The 18,708-nt window shown below is 42.0% G+C and overlaps 1 protein-coding gene across 1 annotated transcript in view; it reads left to right on the forward strand.

Moving 5' to 3' along the window:
• Positions 1-18,708, forward strand: part of PDE11A (phosphodiesterase 11A) — a 260,304-nt gene that overhangs the window by 171,790 nt on the left and 69,806 nt on the right. The window contains exons 11-12 of the mRNA XM_059727249.1: positions 11,188-11,334; positions 11,441-11,548. Coding sequence (XP_059583232.1) covers positions 11,188-11,334; positions 11,441-11,548 — 255 coding nt within the window. The remainder of the gene's footprint in view (positions 1-11,187; positions 11,335-11,440; positions 11,549-18,708) is intronic.

Consider the following 18,708-nt stretch of genomic DNA (forward strand, 5'->3'; position numbering starts at 1 on the left):
ACAGCCACTCTTCTCTAAGTGAACTAATCAGTTCTTCCAATCTTTCCTTGTAAGTCATTTTTTTTCTACCTCTAATCATTTTTGTTGCTATCTCTGAACAGTTTCCCATTTGTCTATGCCTTTCTTGAATTATGATGTCCAAAACAGAACAAAGTATCCCAGGTGAAGCCTCATTGGCACTGAGTAGAGTAGAATCACTTCCTGTGACTTACATGTGACACTCTTGTTAATACACCTTTGTATACTATTAGCTTATTTGCAATAGTAGCACACTCTTGATTCATATTCAGCTTTATGGTCCACTATTAACCCCAGGTCTTTTTCTGCAGTACTGCAACCTACCTAGTCACTCTCCAAGCTGTATGTGTGTTTGATTGTTCTGCCCTAAGTGCAGTATTTTGTACTTTTCCATGTTGACTTTTAATTGATTAACTTGGGGCCAGTCCTTCTATTTATGGATTCATTTTGAACCTAATCCTATTCTCCAAAGTAACTGCTGCCCAGCCATCTTGATGTCATCTGCAGATTTACTAAAGATGCATTCCATGACTTCCTCTAAGTCATCAGTGAAGAAAATATTCAACAGTGTCAGACCCAAGACAGACCCCTGGAGAATCCCATTTGATACCTCATCCCAGTTAGACACTGAGCAACTGATAACTACTTTTTGAACATAATGGTCCAACCAGTCACACATCCACCTTACAGTAATTTCATCTGGACTGTATTTTCTTAGTTTACTAATGAGTTTGTCATAGGAAACGGTGTTGAAAGCTTTACTAAAATCAAAATACATCATATCCACTGCTCACCCCCATCCACATCCTTATCAGACAAATCTGACAAGTCCATCCTGGCTATTCCTGGTCTCCTTGTTCCTGATCCCCTTGCTGTATCCTAGGCATTTCTTTGGTGATCTGATCCTGAATCTTTCTACATCTTGAGGGTAGTGTGACTGGTCTGTAATTTTCTTTGTTCCTCCCTGTTCTTTTTTTCAGATATTTAGCTGTTTTTCCAACTGTCTGGGACCTCATCTGTCCATGAGCTTTCAGAGATAATAGTCAATGGCTCTCCAAATTGCCTCAGGCAATTCATTGAGTACTGTAGGATGAATTTCTTTTGGCTCTGCTGACTTGAAAAAATTCCAGCTTGTCCAAATAACCTGTAATTCAGTCTTTCCCTATTCTAGACTGATTGTGTACTTCCTTTCCTATCCTTTAATTTTTTTTTGAAGACTGAAGTAAAAACCTCTTAAATATTTCAGCTTTCCATTGCATTCTCTTTGAGGAGCCTGACTTCCTTCTGCCTCTCCTATTGGGTTCTCTCCCGCTTCTGGATTTTATTGGGGGGCAGCTGGACCACTCTTCTCCCACCTAGAACCCACAGGGAGCCAATTAACCATCCTTCCTTTTCATGGGAGCAGCAAGTTTGCCTTACTCCTCCCAGAGTCAGGTAAGAATGTGCAGCTCACTATCTGCCCCATACTTTGCAGCATGACTGAGGGAAAGCTCAAGCTAGATTTGCTGCTCGTGACTTTTTTAACTCTGAGACTGAGATTGCATTCAGCCATTTGGTACATGCACTGGTAACCATTAAAAGTCAAAAGCTGCTACACAGTGGGTGCATCTACATGTTCATTAATGCACTGTTGCTACTGCACATTAAGTTTAATACCTTCAATATGAGGTACTACATAAAGGTGCATTAGGCTGCACTAATGTGCAGTAGCAAAAGTGAATGCCTTTTTAGTGATGCTTAATGTGTACTAGACTAATTCTACATTAGCATATTAGCACTGTTTTTGCTGTGACGCTTTCATGTGCAATAGAATAGACTACTGCACATTGAAGCGCACATGTAGATGCCCAGTAATATATGATACATTATTGCTAAAGCACCTACAAAAATAAGGCAAAAGAATACTAGCTCCACATTTGTACACCTGCAAAGATCATTATTTGGAAAGTGCTTGCACTGTACAGCTTTAGTCCTAAGCTTCTGTGGTTACATACTTTGCCATTAACAATAACAGTTGGTTCATACCATTAACTGCTTTTGTTATACCTCTCGTCTTTTAAAACAGAATTTTCTTCTTCTCTTTTTAAGCTGTCATATGTTTTGTTTCTATAAACTAGAAAACAATTTTAACAGTGAAAATTGCTTTTTAACAATGTAAATAATGTATGTTGTGCTGTTTCTATTGTGTTTTGTGACAAAGTTTGAAATATAGTATTTTTACATCAGTGACCTATGAGATGTATTATCTTTCATGAGTCCCTGTTTAGAGAAATTGCTTATTCTGAAAAGCTCAACTGACTACTCAGAAAAAAATTGAGGAAAACTTGAAGCTTTTCAATTTTATTTCAGATTTTCCTTTTGGTAACATTGGGAAAGCGTGCAAATGTTGTTGTAACCATTTTTTCTTCCTAGGCATTAAGAAAAACATTAAAAAATATAGACCTCTTCTACATCATTTTTTATATAGAAACAAAAGATTTTTTTATATATATTGAAACTAAAGATAAATGTGAAACATATTGTTCTAAGCCTTTAATTCAAGACAGTTATCAAAGAATTACTCAAGTGTTGTATGTAGCTGGATGATGTAGCCCAGTCCAGCCAGGATGCCTGAGGCAGCATGATTGTGGCAGTGTAGCTACTGTTGCAGAACCTGTTTTTGCACCTCTCCAAAACTGGGGCTGCTCCCCAGTTATATTCCTGAATGTAGCTTTTGAAACAGGCTGAATATAATTTTTCTTGGTCTTATTTTTTATTTACTTTGTGTTCAGCACTGGTGATTGAATTCAACATTGAGCAAGACAAGCAGTGGACAAGACACTTTATTAATTGAGTCTGCTGGAGTATTCTAATCCAGTGTGCTGCAACGTCACATATATTCAGCATCCTGCATTTCAAAATGGCAGCAAGGGCACTTTAGCTAAAACTTATCAAACAAACTTTAGTTAAAGCAACCCCACAGCCATTTTGAAATGTGGGACGCTGAATACACATGATGCTGTGGTGTTTTAATTAGAGCAGTTGACCAGGAGCCACTCTAATTAAAATACGATCTCCCCCCAGCCCTGGAGCTTGGGTATAGATATCTAATAGTTCTTTATATATCAAAGCCAGTTACAAAAGAAGGGTAATAGAAGAATGTACAAGTGGTGAATAGCTAGATCCAGAAGAGACCCCATGGAGGAACAACTTAGATAGCTAGATTCTGCCTAAATTCAAATTGGTAGTCCAAACCACCCCCTCCCCTCACCCCTTGCATGGCTGTTTTCAAAGTCTAAAGATGCTTAACTCTGTAAGCATCTCACAATTTTATTTTAGCATTACATTAAGTGCCTGTGGATTCACAAGTGTCATCACCAAAGCCCCTGTCTTGACCAGGTTGAGCAGCTGGGCACTTAAGTTACATCTAAGCTCCTTGGCTTGATCAGTTAGATGTATTCTGGGTACATCTACAGGACATGTAGACAGGATCTAGCTTCTCAAAAAATCCAGCTGTGGGTTATTTCTTTTAGCTTAGTTGTGGACTCCTTGTTCTCTCTCCAGTTTTATTTATATAATTGTTTGTTCTGTAGTGTGCCCAATAGCTGTCTGCTAAGGTAAAAATAAGTGAAACAAAACACATTTATGGTTTATGTGACTGGAAATCATTTCCATCCAGCATAGTAGGGTACTTGCTCAATAATGATTAATTCAAGTGAAAGTATGGAGCCTGCAGGATTGCCACAATCAGAAGTATTTCAGTGGAGTAGCGCTAGTGATGCATTTTGAGCAGTACGTGGGAAAAGTTAATTGAGGCACCAGAACATACAAAAGTTACTTATTTGGCTCAGTTCTTCTTAAAATATGCAGCTGGAAGGACCTGAAGATAGCATCTAGTCCAGCCCCAAACACTGGTGAAGAATCAGCTATGTCTGTTTAATTCCATTCTTAAAAGCCTCCATTGAAGGAGAGTCCATGGTTTCTTTTAAGAACCTCATTCCAGTACTTTACTACCATTTCAATAGGTTTTCCTAATGTCTAACTTACAAGTTGTTTGCTGCAAAATAAGTAAAATCACTTCTTGTCCAACCCCCAGTGGAAATGGAGGACAGCTGATCACCACCCACCTTTTAACCTTTTTTGAAAATTGTTATCATGCAATTTCTTCCTCAGTCATCTCATGAACCACATTTTGTTGTGGCTTTGAGAACTAGAGCCACACAGAAGGGAGAAGGGAAACTTGAGGCACAATGCAAACATAGCAATTATCTGCAGAACTGTGAACAGAGAATGCTTCTGAGGCCTCTCCCACAGATGGTATATGATGTACTCATCCAGAGCCACCCACTTTTTCCCCCAAGCTATGGTTTCAAGTTGCAGTGAGAAAAATCCTTCATTTAGGCTACAAAAACGCTTTGCTTAAGCTAAGCACCTGGGATGAAGTCCTGATCCCATTGTCATCAGTGGCAAACCCCTATTGCTTACAGTAAAGGCAGGATTTTAGCCATGTAGCACAAGTCTGGACAGACCAGATATCACCTTTAGGGCAGGGAAAGGAATGTTGGTTGTTGTTACTTTGTGCATGTGTGTATGTGTTTATAATGATGAAGCTGCTTGTGTCTAGATTAGAATTTGAACTCCCAAAAAGTCCATGAAAGCTCAAGTCCAGTGTCTCCTCTCAGGACTTTTTCAAGTATTTTGTCTTGTTTCAATGACTGGTTAAGAGACCCTTTCCACCAGCTTGTTTGATTTTGCAGTTGCATCTTTCTGTGTGGTTTCCCCCTTCTGTAGAATGATCCCCAACATGCCTTGACATGATACAGAAGCTTGTGTGTCTTGGTTCAGCATTCCCCCATTCCTAACTTATATTTGCTGCTCCAAAAGGTGCAGCTAGCCAGATCTCCCAAGTCAACTGTCTTAAACATACCAGGCTAGTTGTACATCATGTACATACAGCTTAAACAGAAGTTATGAAACAGCAGGAGCGCATCACTGTGGCAGTGTAGTGTTGGCATCACGGTTTGTGCCTGCCGACACTATGTTGCTGTAGCCTTAAGAATCACTATGGGATGTAAGAGAGAAGGCAGTCCCTTGGGTACATACGGCCTGGACCATTAATTTTTTTGTATAAATTGTATTATCTAAAGTCCCAGCTTAATTATCTAACATTTGCACATAAAATAATTTGTTAAAATACTTATATTTATGCCTAGGTCCTGATTCTGCCCATGAAAATGTAATAGAGGGATTTCTGACCTATACAGAGCCCCACATACTCTGGTGGGACACCATAACAGTGCAGAGCCATACCTGGGAGGAGCTCATTGTTAATTCCATGTTAATTTCTTTTCAAAGTACTAAAGCATGGTGCAGTAACTGCCTATTTTTAGCCACTACTTTGCCATAGCAGCATGCTAAAATGGGGGAGCCTGCCACTACGGTGAAGTAGCTGCTGGTCACATGTAGACTCACATAATCACTACATTTCCACAGCACATTGTACACCAATGTATCATGTAGCTTTGGCGATGTAAGGTGACATGTAGACGTGCCTTTTGTGGCAGTGATTTTTTTACAAGCAGAACACAATAGTATGTTCTAATTCCATGCATCCTCATCAAGAGAAATACTGATTACATGAGCAGGATACACTAGTATCCTCACATTTGAATGTGTAAGGTTATCAAATATAGTTTATATCAAGATGCTAAGAATTCTTCATTGTCAGAGGTCTACTTAAAATAATTTATATTCCCAGCCTACACTGCAAGATGAATAATATGATCCTCTGCACTGTGGTATTGTCAAATGGGAATCTAAATTCAGGGTTTTATGTAAATAAGCAGTGCTGAAAGGTATTACTATAATTGTAAATTGGATCTGTGTGGAGTTTAATTGAAAGAAATCCCTAATGTCAGTGTCACTTTTCAGTATACATAGACTTCTATGGAACATCAGTAGAGTAAGAGAAATTTCAAAAGTCAGAGGCTATTATAATAACCTTCCTTTTTAAATTTTCCTATTTCTCCATCACCTGACCTAAATAGCTCCAGAAATTAATTTTGCTATATGTGTCCCCAAACAACCAGGATGCTTTTCTAAAACTGTTTCCAACCAATTATAAATTATCTCCACGCCAGAGCTATCTGACTTTTACCTCCTGTGGCAGAGCATACATCATCCCCTGATATCACTTAACTTAATGTGAAGATATCTGAAATGAATCGAGATTAGAATATAATAAGATCTGGAAAACTGTAGATCCCTTTTATATAGAACAGCTTTAAGTCTGTGACACTGGATCGTTAGAGACTCCTTTAAAGTTACAGTTGGAAGGATCTGTAATGTATTTCCAGGCCCTAAAATAGAAAAGGTGCTTGTCATGAGTTTGTGACCAGCTGTCATCCACAGATTATTCAGTAAAGGCAGTTTCTCCCTAGGGAATTGTATTTCTGTACTGTTTATAACTATAAAAGTGATTTAAAGACAGGTTGTTTATTATGGCATTAATAAATTGATGAGTGTATTTAGTAATACATTTTGCAAACCTTTTCAAAGATGGTATTACAGCACTGGGTATTAGGAGGCTATTAATGAAATAGGCAATAGAAATGGAAAATGCAATTAAAAGTAAAGTTCACAGCAGTAATATTCACCAAGCTGAATGTAAAACCAGATACATTTCGTGTGTAGGAAATACTGAGCAGAAGAAGCATCCTCTTTTAGTTTGCTTGCTCTGTTGTTCTTTCCTGCAAGTGATTGCTTTTTATAGAATGAGCACTTTAAAGTGATCTCTGTATGTTTTAGTATATTTTCTGGTCTACACACACACACACACACACACACACGCACGTGCACGTATGGGCACAGACACTATCTGTAAAAACACAAAGGTATACTTATTTACTTATTTTCTTAATTAGAGTCTAACAATGTAAAGCAAAATCTCTACAGCCATGCGTCTAAAGGTTGCTGTAAAATGCTTGTCTTCAACATTGCCAAGTTACGAGTCTGCTCCCCCTGCAAAATTAATTGAAATAAAGAAGCTCTCAGTGCTTCTAAAATATTAATATGCTAAGACAGCTATCCAGTTGGCATCCCACAGGCCACATGAAGCCCAGGAGGGGTTAACCTGTGTCCCGTAGGCTCCTGGTCTGTGCACCATTCCCTCCACAGTTCCCTGCTGTTGTCACCAGCCTCTTCAGGCTCTGCCTTCTAATTCCTGCCCCCACCCTGCAGGGCAGGATGGCTGGATGGGACAGAGCAGGGGGTACGCTGTGCAGTACAGCTCTGGGGAGCGGGGGTGGGGGGAGATATTCTATGCGGCATTGTAGCAGAAGACACAGAGTCCAGCCGGGAGGGCATGTGGCCTCAAGCCTGTCAGAAGTTGCACAGCCCTGTACTGAGGTTTCCTTTTCTAGTGGGCAGTTTATGCCAGTATGCTCTCTCAAACAGTGGCCAGAACCATAGGCTGTTGTCATAAAAGAACTACAGGCATCAGTGAGCTCCATTGACTGTTGTTCCAGTGTTTATACGCTGGTTCCAAGGGGCTCGTGACTTGTCTCCCATCAATTTACCTTTAGCATGCATGCTGTGAAGTCATTTAATATTTGTACTTTAAAGTCAAAGCAGCATGGATATGAGGAAACTAGGGCCCAATTCTGTCTGTCCTCAAATAGGAGCTTTTTCCACCGGGGCAGGGGGCATGGACGGATGATCGGCCTGGCTCCCGGCTGCAGGGAAGCCTGCAATGGGTGCTTTACTTCCCTGCCTGAGCCAGGCCAATCACCCAGCCAAGCCCTCTGCTTGGCTGACAGGCCAGCTGAGGAGGGACTGGAGGGGAAAATGCGCCCCTCCAAGCACCCTGGCTTTGGACCCCAGCCAGGCTGTGCCCAGCACAGGGGGTGGGGGACCCTCAGTGGGAGCCGTTTTCCCCCCCACTCTCTCGTCAGCCAACCTGCCAGCTGGGGCGGAGGCATGGCCAGGTGATCACCCCAGCCTCTGGATCAGATCAGGGCTGCAGGCTTCCCTGCAGCTGGGAGCTGGGCAGCTAACCCTGTGATATGTTCTCCCCGGCCAGCCTGCTGACTGAGAAGGAAGTGGGGAGGAAAAACAGCAGCCTCCTCCCCCTCCCTTTCCCACCCTCATTGCAGACCCCTGCTGCGTCCCAAGAGCGGCGGAGCAAGCACAACCCCTGGTGCTGCCGCTTCGCTGGAGCCGGCCTACGGGGGTCAGAGCATCAGGGCTGCCCGGCAGTTCCTAGGCAGAGCTGTAGCACGGTGCCTTATCCCTGCCCCTGCTGGGGAGCCAGGCCTGCCCTGCGCCCTCTGTGAGTGTTGGGTGAGTCCTCCCCTCCTGCATGGCCGGAGCCAACCCCTGCTGCCCATCAGCCCTGCCTGGCACAGCCTCTGTGGCTCCTAGCCCACTCCACCCACCAGGCTGTGGCAGGGCTACAGTGGGCTGACGCTGGAGGAGGGAGGGGGCTCATATCCCAGGCTGTAGCTCCCTTGCCCCAGCCTGTCCTGTAGTGCAGGGCTCCCCAGTGAGTGCAGCCCACAGTCTGGCAGGTCCTGTGGGGCAGCTGGGGGGAGGGGAATGCCCACCCTGTGCCCAGCAGAGGGGGGAAGCCAGCAGTGGGGGCTTTATTCCCTTGCCAGCTTGGAGCTGGGTTGATTCCCCAGCAGGGGAGGGGGTGAGGCAGGGGAATCCACCCCATTCCTGGCTGCTGGAGATGGAAAAGTCCCTGCTGGCAGCTGGGGCCAGCCCTGCTCTGCTGGAGCAGAGAGCACAGAGCACAGCCCAGGGCTAAGAAGCACGACGGGATGCTGGGGGACTCTGATTTAACGTAAACCGGGAAAGGGTGTGGGACAGAAGATACATAAACCAGTTTGACCCAGATCAGTTAAGTCTGATACTACATTCAATCAGGTTTGTCTTAAACCAGTTTCGGCCATTTTGAAACTGGTTTAAGTGCACTAAACTACGTTCTTTTACAGGTTTCAACCAGTTTCTGATCACTTAAACTGGTTTATGTGCAACTTCCATCCCTAGCCTTATAGGGTGCTTGTACATGCATCAAAATTGGCCTTTAAAGCAGCTCAATTGCTCTTTTGCACTGCTTTAATAGCTTTGCTATTTACACCTTCGTCAGTGTATTTCGCTTTATTGTCATGACAATGTACACGTTCGACAGCATATTTCACTTTAAATGACCTTGTTACATCATGTAATATTTTAGTTTGCTACATAACAAAGTGCAATGTTGCACAGGGAGCTGGAAGCCCAGACATGCAGCTTGGTGGGATTCCAGTGCCCCATGCACCACTCCCACTGCCTTCTCCCGCCACCAGCACACCCAGCCACCATCCTGCTGCCTTGCTGCACTGCCCCAGGGGCAAGCCAAGCTGTTCCTGGGTGGTCCAAGGTGGCAGGAAGGCGGTGGGGACAGTGCATGGGGTGCTGGAGCTTGCCTGCCTCTCCCACAGCTGGAGGACCAGCTGCTGGAGGGCCAAGCAGCTCCTGAGCTGTGGGGGACCCTGGACCTTCCCTCCGGCACCCTCCTACTAGCACCCCGTCCAGGCGGTCCTGGGGGGTGCTACCACTGTGGAAGGAAGCCCTGGGCAGCTCAGGCTGTGCAACCCGGTGGCAGCTCATGCAGGCAGGCTCCACTGAGAAAAAAAAGAAAAAAGCAGTGAGGGGCCTGATCTTTTTCTTTTTTTTTTCCCTCCCAGAGCCTGCCTGCCTGCCTGAGCTGCGCAGGGCCTGGTGCTTCCCTTCACAGTGGCAGTGCCCCCTGGGACCAGCTGGGTAGGCTGCTAGCGGGCAGATGCTGCTCAGGGTGCACTGCCACCTCAGAGGGAAGGACTGGGGTCCTCTGCAGCTCAGGGACCAGTCAGCCTGCCGGCAGCTCAACCCCTGCACTCCCCACCACGGCAAAGGTAGGTGGGCTCTGGCGGTGGAAAGATCAGGCCCCTCACCTTTTTTTATTCTGGTGCAGCCTGGCCAAGGCAGGGGGAGGCAGGTGTGCTGACGGGGGACCATAACACACTGTGAGGTCACATGACATGACGGAGGTCCCTAAATTGAAATGGTGGGTTTTTAAATGACACAATTAAAAACCCACCAATTAAAAACCCACCATTTTGATTTAGGGAGAACTAAACCCCTGTCACATGTACAAGCACCCATAGTTTATTTTATTATAGATTCAGAATGTATTGTTTCTCCATTGTTTGCACAGAGAGAAGAAAATGATAGTGCAGTCAAACAACTGAATCAGGTATTTGTTTTAGAGTTAGAGCTGATTGGGAAATACATTTTATTGCTAGTTTGGATAAAGCTAAATATTTATGACAATTGTTGTAACAGACAAGTTTCTAAAAATAGAAACATAACATTGGGGCACACTCAACAAATAATTAAAGGCATACTTTCTATTGTATGAGCAAATCAAGTACTTTACTGTGTCAGAGGCTAGTTAGGTGCCACATTAATTATGTCCATATATATATAACTAATGTGTATTCAAAGCAACATTAACTGTACTGACATTCCTGTGCGCTCTTTAGTTCTGATTTTTTCACATAACATTACTTTTCAGTTTTTTTAAATGTAAGCCTTTCTGTAATTTATGTATAAAATCAACTGAGCACTTAAAACAATTTTGCTTCTTTTTGGAAAATATTTACACTAGATTATTCTTGTACTAATGTTTTAGTCCCTTTAAGTGTACAATAAAATGTGTGTGACAAAGGAGCCTTGTACAATTATAGGAGGTAAAGATACTTGAATACTGAAACTCTTCAGAGTGGTATATTTACTTTATCTCTGAATAGTAGTAGTAAAAATTCAGAGCTGCTGGCTAGCTGTCCAAATGTTTCTTGCATTAGAGCATTGTAAATTGCATTAGGATATATTGCATTGCTCAAGTTGCTGTAAAATGGACAACTCTTACAGTCTAAATTTTTACAGGCTACAGTATGGATGGTTAGCATACTTCTTGATCAAAGTAGCGTCCTCCCATTGGCATTTGTACTTCCAAAACAATAAGGTATACTGTTTGAAATGTGGGTCTATAAGACTATATTTTCAGGTCAGGAGCAGTACATAGGAAATTTATTCTAAGAATGAGACAAAGGGAAACAAATTAATTTTGAGTATGAACTTTTCCTGTTCTTTTGGCATTTCTAGGCAGCAAACATCCCACTGGCATCAGAACTTGGCATCGATGACATCCATTTTGATGATTTTTCACTTGATGTGGATGCCATGATTACTGCAGCCCTCCGGATGTTCATGGAGCTTGGAATGGTTCAGAAATTTAAAATTGACTATGAGGTAACCATCTGTTCTGTAAAGATATCTGTCACTTTTGTCTTGGCAGTGTTATGTCCGTTTGTACACATTTTAGTAGCCCTGATACAATTTGTACTTTTCATTTCAGACATTGTGTAGGTGGCTTTTGACAGTTAGGAAGAATTATCGAATGGTTCTGTATCACAACTGGAGGCATGCTTTCAACGTGTGCCAGCTGATGTTTGCAATGTTAACTGTAAGTATCTATTCAGAGAGACAGTTCCATAAGAGCTTTTATTGTCATGATATCTTACCTATCTAAACATGTTTTCCCCAATATTTGTTTTCTAGTTATGATATTAATTTATTTGAAATAGAAATGTACAAGAAATTAGGACATCCAACTTATAGCATCACATATTTGGCAACTTTTTTAGTATTTTAGCAACAGTGTTATTGCAGGCACATTAAAATGACTAATAACAGATGGCAGTTTTGGAGGACTGTATTATTATCTAGCTCTCAATTTTACAGCAGTGATTTCCTTTCCTGATTTTGCATTTACTTCTGTCTTTGAAAATGGAGGTCACAAGAATGTGGAAGATTAGGATTGTTTGGTTTGTTTTTCTGTCCTAGTTTCATTTAAATTGATATAGATGACATTGCCCTAAAACATTTTAGCAATGGTCTTAGCTGTGAACTATATGGTTCCTACAAACTCCTAGACAGCATAGTACTGTGTTCTGCTATCAGCAATCATGGAGTCTTATCTCCTGTCAGCATAAAAGTAACTCTTGGTGATGCTAATAATCTCTTTTACCTGTAGAAAACATCACTACAGGATAGAATTCATATTTTCAAAAGTTGGTAATGGTATTCTGCAAGTAAGATGGGGCAACTGACAACTGACGCCCAGGAAAAAGCCAACCTATTAAATAGGTACTTTGCGTCGGTCTTTCATCAGTCCCATGGGACGCCCATGCCCACTACGGGACAGGGAAGTCCGGGTGAGGGTGATCCCCTGCCCTCCATTGATGCTGACTTCGTGAAGGAACATCTTGAGAAGCTGTATACCTTCAAGTCAGCCGGCCCTGACAATCTTCACCCCAGGGTACTCAAGGAGCTGGCGAGCATCATAGCCCAGCCTCTAGCACGGATCTTTGAAAACTCTTGGTGCTCTGGTGTAGTGCCTGAAGACTGGAAGAAGGCCAATGTGGTGCCTATCTTCAAGAAAGGGAGGAAAGTGGATCCGGCTAACTATAGGCCCATTAGCCTGACTTCTATCCCAGGGAAGATCTTAGAAAAGTTTATTAAGGAGGCCATCCTTAATGGACTGGCCGACGCCAACATCTTAAGGGATAGCCAGCATGGGTTTGTTGCGGGTAGGTCTTGCTTGACCAATCTCATTTCCTTCTACGACCAGGTGACCTATCACCTGGACAAGGGAGAAGAGATTGATGTCATATATCTTGACTTCAAAAAAGCCTTTGACCTGGTTTCCCATGATCACCTCTTAGAGAAACTGGCCAATTGTCGCCTTGGGTCCTCCACGATCCACTGGCTGGATAATTGGCTCCGGGGTCAGACCCAGAGGGTAGTAATTGATGGAAGTCACTCATCGTGGTGTCCTGTGACCAGTGGGGTCCCCCAAGGCTCTGTCCTTGGACCCATACTTTTCAACATCTTCATTAATGATGTGGACACTGGAGTCAGAAGCGGACTGGCCAAGTTCGCTGATGACACCAAACTTTGGGGCAAAGCATCCACACCAGAAGACAGGCGGGTGATCCAGGCTGACCTGGACAGGCTCAGCATATGGGCGGACGAGAATCTGATGGTGTTCAACGCCGATAAATGCAAGGTTCTCCACCTTGGGAAGAAAAACCCGCAGCATCCTTATAGGCTCGGCAGTGCTATGTTGGCTAGCACTATGCAAGAAAGAGACTTGGGGGTCATCATTGACCACAAGATGAACATGAGCCTGCAGTGCGATGCTGCGGCTAGTAAAGCGACCAAAATGCTGGCTTGCATCCATAGATGCTTCTCAAGCAAATCCCGGGACGTCATTCTCCCCCTGTACTCGGCCTTAGTGAGGCCGCAGCTGGAGTACTGCGTCCAGTTTTGGGCTCCACAATTCAAAAAGGATGTGGAGAAGCTTGAGAGAGTCCAGAGAAGAGCCACGCGCATGATCAGAGGTCAGGGAAGCAGACCCTACGATGACAGGCTGAGAGCCCTGGGGCTCTTTAGCCTGGAAAAGCGCAGGCTCAGGGGTGATCTGATGGCCACCTACAAGTTTATCAGGGGTGACCACCAGTATCTGGGGGAACGTTTGTTCACCAGAGCGCCCCAAGGGATGACGACTAGGTTGAATGGTCATAAACTACTACAAGACCATTTCAGGCTGGACGTAAGGAAGAATTTCTTTACTGTCCGAGCCCCCAAGGTCTGGAACAGCCTGCCACCGGAGGTGGTTCAAGCGCCTACATTGAACACCTTCAAGAGCAAACTGGATGCTTATCTTGCTGGGATCCTATGACCCCAGCTGACTTCCTGCCCTTTGGGCAGGGGGCTGGACTCGATGATCTTCTGATTTCCCTTCCAGCCCTAATGTCTATGAAATCTATGAAGTACAGAGTTTAAATAATTGGTAGAAAAAGTGGTGACCCTTCAGTATTTATATTTGGTTAATAGGGCTCAGTCAGGGGATTGTTATTATAAATATTTATCTATTTATGTATTTATTGTAGGTGTGGATTTTATTTATATATTTATTTTGGAATGCTCCACCTTTCAGCTTAATTTTTTACTAGAGATGAGCTATAGCCAAAATGTCAAATTCAAATTCCTTCATTTCAATGGAATATAGGATGAATTCCTGGATTCAAATTGGCTCTTAAGACTTTTGTTCAAGGTAGAACCAAAAATTACAGGAGCTCTTTTGATTTGGAAGTAGCAGAAACCCTGGGAGAGCATCTGTACTTGGGAGACTTCAACCCAGGATGGTGGAAATCTTGTGAGAACAGATTATTTTGTAGATCTCATTCAAGGCAGCAGAAGCCCATTTGCTGTGAGATTTCTGCTGCCTGAGGAATGAGCTGTGAAGTTTCACTCCACAAACCTGAATTTTGTCCCTTTTACAGTCTCAGACTTGAATCCTCAAACCCTGATGTAATTCTAATCAAAACCTGGCTCCAAACACAGGGTCCATCTAGACCCTTAAAGAAGGCCCTGCAGTACAGTGTTTGTGCAAACACATCCTCATTTGTAGCCTGAAATAAAAGTCTGAAATTTTGGTAAACAGGGTCCTAAAGTGATACAGCTTTAAAAGAAAACATAGGGATATGAAAAGTGAATATCTTTAAAAGTTTTTTAAAGTCTTTGTTCAAATTATAATATAATCATAATAATTCAAATTATAATAACATTATGAACTATACCAGTAGTACCAGTAATAACTGATGCAAGTTATTTTTTGTGAATCAACTGTTTTTATTCCTTCATGTATTTGCATTTAAAATTTGGATCTTCACTATTATTTTCAAACTTGTTTTGAAGCAACAATTTGTTATTTCTGGCAAGAAACACACCTTAATGGGAAAAAAATGATACATTTCTATCTTTTGGGTAAAACTGTGATCTTTTCAGGGTGAAAAGACAATTTTATTGTTTTTTATTCACCCAAAAATGTTGAGAGTAAAGAAAATATAGCCTTTTTCCCCTGTGAACTTGTGAAAGTTTTTTCTTTTCTAGTTTTGCAGTTTTTAAACTTACACAGGTTTAAGACACCCCTAATATGAATAGCAATACTCTAGTGTTTCAGAACAGATACTACAGTTGCACATTAATCATAGAAAGTCAAATTCAGGTACCAAAACAATGGCTGCTTTTGAAAACATTGGTCTATTTACTCTTCAAGGTCATACAGGAAGCATGTAACAGAGCCAGGAATAAAACCTGAATCTTCTGATTTGTTGCCCTAAATTAGCCACAATAAGATTATCTCTTTGAATCAAGGGCTGTGCAAATAAATCTCATATAATTCTTTTACACTATAAAAAATGAGCTGTCATAAATTGGTATGGGGGATACTACAAATTTCTTTGTGTGACCAGTAATGTCACATTGTGGCTTACTAACTCTTGTTTTAATGGAAGAGTGTAAAAATACTCACATGTCAACAAAACACTGGCAGGAAATCCTGTAAATCAGTTTGAAGTTCCTACCTTCCCTCTATACCAATTCTTGTACAAGAATGTGTCATATGTTGAGACAGCAAACATATGGATGATGAAACCCAGGGTGGAATATATAGGATCTAAAAGCAGATTATTTAGGCATCAGTTAGAAATCTCTGTTCAAGAATTAAGAAGATGTAATGCATTTTGTTGAAAAAAATCTATCAGCAATCAAAGCACATGAGCACTTTTATGATACATTACCAATATATTGCTATAGAACTCCATTTTGGAGAATCCTCTGTCATTTTTGGAAATTGAGCGGAAGCATCGCAAAGTTCAGCTACTTGTTCTCTTCCTTTCCCTCAGGAGAGCTTAATCATTTTTACTCCTACTGCCAGCCAGTCTCTGAAATGCTATTAGTATTACTTACATTGTTGGAGGTAGCATTCTCAAAGCTGCATAGCGTGAACTGTTACCAATACACATCAGATAAGACCTGATCCATTGCCCACTAAACCCTTTTTGCTCACTTCAGCAGAGGTTGGATCAGGTCCTTTGTACTTCATGGTTGCATCCAAGCATGGATGTTTGTTTCCCTGGGGACAAGTAGCAGCGGCACACCTTGTGCCATGCTGTTTGTCCCCAGGGAATGCCTGTGCCGTACACACTGTGTTGTGTGGCAGGTTACCCCGGGTGGGGTATGGGAAGCTGGGGATAGCAAATATGCTGGCCCCAACACCCTTACCTGGGGTCCTGGGGGCCTTGGGGAGGTGCAGCCACAGTGCTTCTGCAGCTAGAGCCTGACCAGCAGCTGGAGTGTGGCTGCAGCCAGCCAGGCTCTGGTTCTGGGCAACATGTGTTGCCACCATGTGTGCCGCCCTCCTTTTTTTTGGCGTGGGTTTTTTTGACCCTGGGATATCCTAGGGTGAAAAAATCCCCTCGCACTGCAAGGTAGCAGCGTGGGTAACACTTGCATGTGCAGTGTGTGGTGCTGCAGACAGGTCTGCAGTGCCACATACTGCACATCCATGTTCATCCATGCTCATCTGGACATGACCTATAGTAAGAATGTCATCTAGTATATCTCCATAACTCCCTTATACCTATCACAACCTCACTGGACTCAGGGCACCTCTCATTAGTCTCAAGGCACCTCTGAGAAAATGCCAGCTCTTATCTTTCACTCATTTTTTGACTATAGAAAACAATAACACTATTCTTCTGCAAAACAGTCAGAAAGTTCACAACAGGTCAGAAGGTTTTACATTGTGGATCCCTATTTGAAATTTCTGGGTTTATCTTGTTAATCGTGTGTAGATATTTTCACACCTGTGCACTGTGTATTGTGTGGCACCCTGTTACACTCTTAAAAGGATCTCATGCACCCTGGGATTCTGGGGCACCCTGGTTGAGAATCACTGTATTACACAGATCTACAAAGTGAGGTAGAAGAATAAAGAGGTATGAAGCCATGCAGAGTTCTGATCTGCACTCTATCATTGGCTTGCTGTTTCATGATAGTGTCTCAGACCACTAAACCATGTGGCATTTCTTAAGACAAAGTATGTTACATTAGTCATTATGAAAGGAATAGAACAGAAATGTTCAGTGAATGAGAAATATAACTTGAAAGAGGAGTGAGAATTGCAGTTGTTCTCATGGTGCTTTAATGGTTGGAAGAGTTTGCTCTGCTGCTTATAACTGCATATGTTTCCCTGGCTAAACCTACAAGATATTTTTGTGTGTCTGAAACGTTGTGTTGTTGTGTCATTAGATAACGGATATGAACCTTAAGCTAAACTTCATGAGCATGTTGACTAAATGCACGCAATGGTAATTTTTCAAGATTTATAAGCTTGACATTTTTAGCATTCCGAACACACCACTGATACATGACTAAATAGTAAAACAAAAGCCATGGCAAACTGTTTAACAAATGGAAATTGGACTGAATTGAAATCTGTTCAGTTCTGTCAAATGAGCTCTGTGTATATTCAAGAGGAAAAGATGTTTGTAGGTGATATCTTTTATTGAACCAATTGTATACGGGAGATATACAGATAAGTTTTTACATAGAAAGTACCCTTCCTTAAGAGTACTTTCCACCAAAATTGGAACTCATGGGTACTTCCTAAGCTTTCCAACTCTACAGTTGATCCATTAAAAGATATCATTCACAAAACCCACTTCCTCTCCTATTTTTTACACACCATCACAGCTACAGCATCACCCCCATTCTGTATATATGGCACCTGCATGCTTGGAATCTTGCAGATTTCATAAATGATACAAAATGTCCTCTAGGTGGAGCCCTAAGGTAAACTTTGTAGGAGACTGCTTTTTTGAAGGGAAAGGCATTCTATCCTACCCTTTCATTGGAAGATCAAAAACTTGACATCAAGTAAGAAAAAAAAACAACCAGATCGTCTCCATTTCTTAAAGGACATGGCTTTGGTTCTCTTCAGTTGAAATCGTACCACACTTTGATACTCTTTCCCAAGCCTTACTTTCTGAATCCCATCAGTAATCACTATTTAGGCTGACATAGTACTTTGAGATTTTTCAAGCAATCATAATATCTGAGTGCCTGAGTTCCTAAGAATGACTGTAAAATCGACTAATCAAACCACTTTGCATACATGGCTGCTTCTCACTTCAGTGAGAATAGGATTGGACTCAGTGTGAAGCCCAGTTGGTTTATCATTTCTTCCAGAGGTAGAAAGCCTGATCTTGCAAATGAAGAGCAAGACTGGCACTTCGTTGATTTGATTCAATTTCTACATCTGCTATTCATTGTCTTTGTAACCTTGGGCACATTATATAATTATTCAGTGCCCTGATTTTCCATCTGGAGATAATAATTCCCTTATTTTTCAGGACAGTTGCGATTGTAAATTCATCATTATATGCATGTGTAGTGCTTAGGTACTACAATGTGGGTGCTATCTATAAGAAGACAGGTGCATGAAAAGATTTTTTTAAATGTGCTGTAATTAAAGATCACCCCAAAAGTCATCCCAAAATATTCAAAGTCATCTTTGCTAACATTTCAGAAATATTTTTGGATGGAGCATAAATAAAAAAAATATACCAAATACTGTCAGGCCTAGATGTAATGTACCTGATTTCCTATATCATAAAAAGGACCACTCACTGAAAATCACATCTGGCTCAAAAAAAATGACCTTAAAGATTAGCTTAATTTTTAAAGATAGATTTATATTTTCAGAAATAAATT

Source organism: Alligator mississippiensis, chromosome 4 (genome assembly GCF_030867095.1).
Source record: "Alligator mississippiensis isolate rAllMis1 chromosome 4, rAllMis1, whole genome shotgun sequence".
NCBI classification, from domain to species: domain Eukaryota; kingdom Metazoa; phylum Chordata; order Crocodylia; family Alligatoridae; genus Alligator; species Alligator mississippiensis.